Source organism: Watersipora subatra, chromosome 8 (assembly GCF_963576615.1).
Source record: "Watersipora subatra chromosome 8, tzWatSuba1.1, whole genome shotgun sequence".
NCBI lineage: Eukaryota > Metazoa > Bryozoa > Gymnolaemata > Cheilostomatida > Watersiporidae > Watersipora > Watersipora subatra.
In genome coordinates this window covers 30080019-30088686 of record NC_088715.1, presented here as the reverse complement: position 1 = coordinate 30088686, position 8668 = coordinate 30080019, and the positions used below count along the sequence as shown (strand labels likewise).

Sequence of the window (8668 nt, the reverse complement as noted above, 5' to 3'; positions counted from 1 at the left end):
AATAGGTCAAATGCAATAAATGCAAAATGTTTTGCAACATTTAACTCTCGGCTTAAATCCTGCATAATGATTGACACTGTTCAGAAGCAAAGTTGGCCATAATCTGACAAACATGATGATGATCAAGGGATAGCATGGTAACGTACCCCGCTTGTGTTCCAATCAGACAACTGCTTGTGCACCAAATTCTTCACCATCTGACTTGTGCTTGCTTGAGAAAGAAGCAACGCTAGCCTGAGGTCTTTAGATTCGACTGCTAGTCGGGCTGCACTTGGTATTTGGCGGGCTGTTAGATGGGAGAATATCGCTGATGGAACACCATTTCTCTACAATCGATACAAAAAGCATGTAAAAACGACTTCCGGCTTGTAAACAATGTATTGATAAGCAGAAATTTGTTTTTGCATTCTAGTGACAAAATTTGACAGTTAAAGACAAATGATCAATTGAGAAAGAAAGGCAGCTACTCTCACACGAAATTTAGTCATCGAAGAGCTGATGAAAACAATGTTTTTTTAAGTTCAAACTGGGCAGTAGACCTGGCTAAGAACTAAGGCTAAGAACTATAGGTGCATGCAAGACTCGTCCTTGCTCACCATATTTGCCTTCAGACACATTGTACATAAACTCAGCGCTCAGAAAGTAATGCTACACAACTACTCTCCTAACGTAACAGGAAAATAAACGGTCAAACGGTGAAACACGACATAGAAACGACATCTTCAGCGTACAGCAACCCGTACCTACTTCACCTTTCGCGACTTCAGCACTTCGTGGGGTGAAAGAAATTCATTAAAAAATTAAAATTTGAATAAAATAAATAATATACATAAATCTCTCTCATTAGCTATTATCCTGTCACATTTTTACAAAGTGTGAAAGTGCAACGAGTTACAAAGTGCCAAGTAAAACTGAGTTTTCCTGTACGCCTTTCATCATGCCTCTTAAATGCCCATTACATTCAAAATGGTCTAATGAACCTAAGAAGAGGAAAACGCTGACAATTAATGAAAATGTGACTTAAAGCTTCACTTCACGAATTTTCCGTTATTACGACGGTCGGTGGTCCCGAATAACTGCGAAAAGTGTGGGACTACTGTACTTGAGATTTGCCTTTAGCTAAGACTCTAGCAGGTAATCAACATATTTATAAATAGTTTCATTTATAATATATATAAATATAATTTATATAATATGTAAATATATATTTGATGTATTTCTAAGACCTGCTAATATGAATTCATATCTACTATCACTTAGAGACGATGGAGCAGAGAAAACTTGCCCCAGCCACACAGCCACTATCACCCGCTGTTTAAAGTAAAGATCATACCATCTGAGCTTTTGGAGTTGTCTCCTTTTGAACATGGTAGTTGGCTGCGTAGGAAAGCCATCTGGAGAAGGAATCATTTCTCGCACTTTGGTAAAGATAGCTTGACTTGTCTATTTCTACAACAATTCAGACCAGCTTATGAAACTAGCTATCAGCCTGGGAGATATTACAGTGACTTTTTTCTAATCAAATTCTATTTTTTCATCAATTAAGACAATTGCTAAAAATAGGCATTAAAAATCACTGATGATAGCTCATTGAGCACAAAATAGCTCGGATGATCGAGGTGCAGAGCGGTAGATGACTGGCTGACGGTGAGCAGGGGGTGGCTCATGTGGATAAAAAATCACTGCAATCCAAAAAAGAAAATCTCAGTATGTACATGTACTGCCATCTTACAAATGGCAGTCAATACTGAAGCAACCCTAATTAATTCGTTCAAATATTTGCTTTGTGCGTCAAAATGATATTCTAGTATTTATTAAGAGGAACTCTATTTTTCTTAGCAGAAAAGGTGGTTGCCTTACCATCCATCTGCTCAAACTCTGGGAGAGAGCCCCAGAGGGCAACGACAAGCTCCCAGATTAGAATCTGATGTCTGAAGGAAGCAGCGACCTTGCCATCAGAATGGGCAGCGGCATCCAAATCGTTGAGAGACTCTTCGCCGTACTCATGCAAAGCAGCGATGCCAGGGGCTGGTTCAAGACAAGGACTGGCTGATGTCCCCGTGTGGGTCATGTGACGCAGCTGAATACGTAGCGCTTTTACCCTCGTCTCCTAGAATATGTGGAATGGGCGAGTGATTAGCCTGTCACCCGATTACCACCTAGTGGCAGGTGTCCCAGGCAAAACATTACAGCCGATGAAAATTACTAATAACTAAGCTATTATCTAACGGAAACCATTTACATTAATTTCAGGGTTGTACCCTTTCCGTAGTTCAGTTATAAATTGGCAACTGACAAACCTTGTTAAGTTCAGTTATAAATTGGCAACTGACAAACCTTGTTAACATAAAGTTTACTGCAGTCGTATCAGCCTATAACAACATAATTAAGCTATGTAGTATTTTATCTCTACTATATTGTATGTATGAGATACATAGCAGTGATATCCTGCAGTGCATATATCATATACACGACTGCAGGCTGAACCACATCTTTACCTAGGATAATCCACAGTATCACGTGGCTTTCAAAGTAGTGCTGCACGATATCTTTGCATGTGCATTTGATTATTTGGTCTCTAAATATATCGAATATAGAAAAATATAGAGCATTGGAGTTGTCTTCTTAGGCTTTAACATGAACGATATGAGATAATATAAGTTGATATCAGTTGAAAAACAGGAGTTGTCCCCTCTTTACAATAAGAAGAACAGACAACTCCATTTTTGCAAAATAAAACGAGCCGATATTTCGATAAAATATCGGCTTCGATATTCATATCAATTTGAAAACTGACCCAATATAAAATCATCCACTGAAATACATCGTCACATCGAATTATATCGTTTTATCGTGCAGCACTATTTCAAAGCTACAAAACTCACTCCTACAGGACTATCATAAACTTGAACAACAACTCACAGAGCCAGCAGCCTTTTGTTGTTATGAATCTAACTTGGGGGCATACAACGAATTCCCATTTCAATGTTACAACTGACCGGGCTTTCACTAACCATAACTTGCAGACTTATTTTAACAGAACAAAAAGTTTAACACACATATTTTGCTTATCTGAAAATGGCCAAATATATATTGCAATAATCATATGTGATCAATGATCGAGAAATTGTTCCTAATGGTAGACAGCTCTAAAAGAAAAACCAATGCTGTAGTTAACAGTACCAAGACGAGCGGGTCCATCTGTTGAGCCTGAGTTCCAAGGTTTGCACTTTCAACTGTCACTTGGTATGGAGAGTGGTAACGACCAACTCCTGGGGAGAGGATGGAGAATTTATTGCTTTGCACTTGGCTCTTTTCTAAAACACACAGAAAGATGAATCAGCCATGTTAAGGGATTGCCTGTACATCAATTTATACTGTCAAGTGATAGCATTGCTATTGTCTGTAAGTTGATGTACTTTAGTATATGAAAGATATACGAGTCATCGGGGAATTTATTTATAGTAGTACCTGCTGTCGGTTCACTTGTTCAAATCCCTCGAGAGTTCCAGTTATTAGAATTTTGGTAAACAAGGTCAAGGACAAATTACCATTTCACCGAATACTTTTGTTGTATAATGACTAAAAGGTGATCTGGAGGTATTGGCGCTTTCAGTATATATATGGCTAGTCTAGGTTCTATCATAGGAAGGGTTTTGATAATACTAAAATTTTTCCTATAATGAGAGCCATGTCTAACCAAAGCCATGCTAGGGGCATTAAGAAATAAGATTCTTAACCGGAATCACTGGTTAAGAAATTTTTCTTAACCGGAACCACTGAACTCTTATTTCCTAACGAATGGAACTGAAATATTATGTTGCACAGTCCGACGCACTACCAACTGCGCCCGTCAATCATCTTTCCACATCTGGGAATGATTGTGCGTGTACTTATTACGCCTGATCTCTTGCAGCGGGCATTGGACTGCCTTAGCCTGTCTTGACAAACTGTTGTTTTTGCGGAGTTGTCCCCACGTCGAGCGGGCGAGCAACAAAACAGCTTGTCACAAGACGTACTGCACCTGATGTATCAGCTGCTTTGAAAGGGAGTTGTTCTCTTTCGTCTATGCAGCTTGGTGGCGATGTTATGACGGTCGCTCCATTGGTAATCATAACGGATTTCGCGCTAAAATTTATGTAGAAAAAATAAGATTCCAACGTTTAACCAAAGACCAGTCTCTGTTGCAAACTTTAGTAGAACTTATGAATAAAATAAATTGAAAATAAAAACCATAAGAACAAATAAAACTGACATACAAAAATAGAAATAAAATTGACTGAGCGCACAAATAACGACATGTTTAGTCGCTGTTGTTGCGTAAGTTCTCAAGTTTTACTAAAGTTTACTGCAGAGACTGGTCGCTGGTTAAACGTTGTAATCTTATTTTTTCTACGTACATTTTTGCGCCAAATTTGTTATGATTACCGATGGAGCAACTGACATAACATCGCAGCCAAGCCGCATAGACGGAAGAGAACAACTCCCTATAAGTGCAGTTGATGCATCTGGTGCAGTACGCCTTGTGACAAGCTGTTGTGTTGCTCGCCCACTCGACGGGGGACAACTCCGCAAAAACAACAGTTTGTCAAGACAGGCTAGGGACTGCCTGCGTACTAGTAATAACAATATTAATTCTTTTAAGTCGAAATCAATTTTCTAAAAAATTTAAAAAGCCAACATAGCCATATGTAATGTTTTATAACTTGAAAAGTAATTACTCGACAGGATGAAAATATTAGCGAAATTAAGTTTCACAAAATCGCCTTTTTCACGCATACTCGCGGACTAACTTATTCGCGGATGAACATAATCACTCTCTATTAAGAGTTCACTCTATTGCAGCTAGCAATATAGTTAACCCTTCGCATGCGTACACCACGTGTTTAGGTTTCTATTTAGCTGACAAGGACGAGTCGATCACGCTAAGCTATAAATTTCTTGCTGTGTCCAGAGGTTTTCACGATTATTCATCGCTTTGGCCTTTGATGAACCAACAACTTGTGGTAATGAGTTTTTCAAAACCAGGTAGTATTTCTTTAAACTGAAAATTGCATTTTAGTCAGCACATCTCCTTCCTAATGAGATACAAAATGACTAGATTTACTAAATTCTTACACTCCAAATTAATTTTAAAAAAATGGTTTGAAGAAATAATCAGGAGACTATTGGCTATAAGAACAAAAATAATGTACACATGTTTTGTTAATTCCCATGTTAGCCATGTCCATTATAGTCTGAAACCTTGTCATCATAGTAGCTTTATTATCTTGCACTACAGAAGAGATGTTTTCATCAAACACCAAGAGTTGTTACGAGTGGGATTGGGGATTGTAGAAGTTGTGTGATCAACGCTTTTTTGTATTATTTGGGGCTTGGAGTGGGGAGGAAGGTTCTTTGTAAGTTTGTACAAAATGAAAGGGTTGACTTCGGCTATTTAAAAAAATTAGTTGCTAAACCAGATACTTGCTGAGAAACTTCTGAAATCTAAAGCGTCGGTAAAAACGATAGTTGGGTAATGGTAACTAACAAGTCAAATAAATTTATCAAAAACGTCGCTAAATGGTTGCAGCAGAATCAGAAACTGTTGGAGATTTCACATGACAAAATTCATGTAGAATGTGTTAATCGTGTTATAGCAGTAAGCTAAACCGGATACTTGGCTTTGGCTGTTTCACCTTCATTTTTGATTGCCGATTTTGGAAAAACAATAAAGCCACTTAATTTGCTGATATTTGATTTTATAAAGGGTGTATCTTGAAAAAGATTTTGCAGAGAACACAACCAAAAAATTATTTACCTGTTTATTGTTGCCATGCAACAAGCAAATAAACTACGCATTGTCAGAAAGCCGCGTGATGCGGCTTATCGACTTTAGAGATAAGAAAATGCTGACAGAAACTTACCATGAGCAAAGACACTGCTGCCCCCGTTATGAGCCATAACCATAGCTTTGGTCCATCCGACCCTTGATCGTCTTCCAGCGGTACACTGCACGTCCAAGAGTCCAGTTTTGTGTCGACCATTCACTGTAAGCACCAAGAGGCATCAGCAAAGTATTATAGCTATAGTGCCACCAACTTGTGATTGACAATAGTGAAGCTAGAAACTGGTAAGATACAATAATTAACTTACTCGCATAAATTGGTAACCCACAATTATAAAGCTAGCAACACACGTAATGATAACATACAATAACAAACCTACCAGCAAACGAAAGGTAACACACAATAAATAACCTATCTACAAACAAATGGCATCACACAATAACAAACCTACCAGAATATAAATGGTAACTAGCAATAGTAAAGCTACAATTGTGTTAAAAGCCAACCTAAAGACTTCTCCAAGGGAACTTGCTTCAGCTGCAACCTGTAGCCCTGAATTTTACACTTTGGTACAAGTGGTTTCTGAGCACCACTAGGCAGCGGAGGATAGTCCGGCTCCGGCAGCTGTATGTCACTTACTCTGCTTAATTTGAGGAAACTCCTTTCTTCTACCTCCATCTTGTATTCTGTCATGCAAAACACTATTATACAGATATGTTTATAAGCTTTAAAAATGACTCGATTCATTACAATTCTCATCAAAAAATTAAAAATTCCATTTTCGATTCTTTTGCATCATAGGATGTGTGAGAATCGATTCAATTCACAATTCACTGCAAAACACCACAATTCAAATATCAATTATATAACTATCATAACTTTAATGAATCGATTCAAATCTACAAAATAGACAAAATGCAATTATCTATTAATTCTCACCTATAATTGTCTCATGGCAATATATTAAAATAACAAGCAACCATAACCACTAACTTATATAAACGCATTAGCTCAGTCCCTTCACTGTTTGTATAGCAAATACCAACTCTTTCACTACAGATTTCATTGCTTGTTCAGATGGAATTAAGTCTTATCGACAACTTTTTGCTGACATACACTCAAAACAAAACACTCTTATTGTAAAACCTTGAGTTTCTGTCATGGACTTTAATTCAAAGTTTTTTAGAATCAGCAAAGGATTCTGTACAAGAATCAATGCATTGGACAAGCAAAAGGAATATTTTATTTTTTTGCAGTTTAGGGAAACCGGCTGCGAAAGAAAAACGCTATTGTCTTTGCAGCTCGACCAGAACGCAAACCCAACAGCCTCTAATATAATAATGTGGTGTTCAGAAATATCTCAGGTCCAGTGTTGAAGAATTTCATTAGCAAAAATGTTTAGGTTGCTACTTACAATTTTTCTTTTCATCCATCCTAAACAAGAAATTAAAGAATGGAAACCGCTTTTTGATGCAATGATTTCTGAGTAAAGAAAAAACTAACTGGTTCGTTTTTTGTTTGGCAAAATGATAGCCCTACATCAATGTTTTTGTATAAGTGCTAAGGCAAGCCGTTATAAAAAGTTTCAGCAGGATATGGCTATATCATATATCTCATATATCATGAATAGAGAGTGAGAGTACCCTCTCACCCTTCAATCATGAGACAACAATGAGCGTTTGACAGCACGAGATAGCAATCAAGCTCTAGCAACATTAGACAGCAGTGAAGCTCTCGCAGCATGAGACAGCAATCAACCTCTGTCAGCATAAGACAGCAATCAACCCCTGATAGCGTGAGATAGCTATCATGTTTTGGCAGCATGAGACAGCTATGATACAGTAATCTGGCAGCATGATACAGTAATCAACCTCTGACAGCGTGAGACAGTAATCAACCTCTGACAGCGTGATACAGCAATCAACCTCTGGCAGCAATGATTGAGTCACCAAAACTAATTCTGACCTGATTTCGCCGTCATGTCGAAAAATGAAGAGCTGATCTTAGGAGTGAGGTCAAGCTCAGACTTGACAGATGTCCGAATAAAAGGCGACTGGGGCATCGGAGAGGATGGATCAATCGTATGCCGCTGCTTGAAAAGAGCTGCAACAGCAAAGGTTTTACTTGAACCCCTTGATAACTAAGTAAAAATACAAAAGCTATACGATACCTGCAAACCGGAGGTACAAAAAAATGGTTAATCAAATTTTGGAGTCATACGATTTACAATTTGTGATTTACACCATGAGCACTTAGTGATATGCCCACGATTAAATCATGCCTACATATACAGAAAACGCCTCAAACAGGTGTCTGCATGATGACACCTGTTTGAGGCGTCAAACATACAACCTAAGCCTAGTTCCCATATCGATTGCGAGAGTCAGACGGTAACTTGCGCAGCAAAACGCTTGCGATGCAAGGCTCGGCGGAATCTGTTCATATATAAGCTGCATCGCTAAACATGATCGCAGAATCAAATAAAATGTTCGCTCGCCATGCCAGTTCTATAATAATGGTGACCTTCACCTGTACAGTGCATTTCGGGAAGGTTGTGCCTGCGGCCTTTTGCGAAATTTGAACAGGGCTAAACTATTGCGATACCACCGGCAACTACCGGCGGTCCTCAGAGGTACCCCGCGCGTAGGTTCCCATTTAATCGCTAATAGCCTGTGGTGCTGACGCTAGTGCTTTGTGACGTATATGGGAACCAGGCTTTACCCTTATCTGGCTGCTATTATTATAGCTGTCACTATGATAACTAGCGCTATAGTAAAAAGTTCTTACTTTATCTTAAGATATAGATGCTGATAGACATAAATGCAGAACGCAGCTGCCTA

At 38.5% G+C, this 8668-nt stretch overlaps 1 protein-coding gene across 3 annotated transcripts in view; it reads right to left on the bottom strand.

Annotated features, from left to right (window-relative positions):
- LOC137401463 (nuclear pore complex protein Nup98-Nup96-like) overlaps positions 1-8668 on the bottom strand; it is a 71820-nt gene that overhangs the window by 15862 nt on the left and 47290 nt on the right. For all 3 annotated transcript variants that reach the window (XM_068087814.1, XM_068087816.1, XM_068087815.1), the window contains exons 21-27: positions 7794-7931; positions 6335-6514; positions 5907-6029; positions 3184-3317; positions 1861-2110; positions 1334-1449; positions 147-326 (exon numbers count right to left, since the gene is read on the bottom strand). In XM_068087814.1, coding sequence (XP_067943915.1) covers positions 147-326; positions 1334-1449; positions 1861-2110; positions 3184-3317; positions 5907-6029; positions 6335-6514; positions 7794-7931 — 1121 coding nt within the window. The remainder of the gene's footprint in view (positions 1-146; positions 327-1333; positions 1450-1860; positions 2111-3183; positions 3318-5906; positions 6030-6334; positions 6515-7793; positions 7932-8668) is intronic.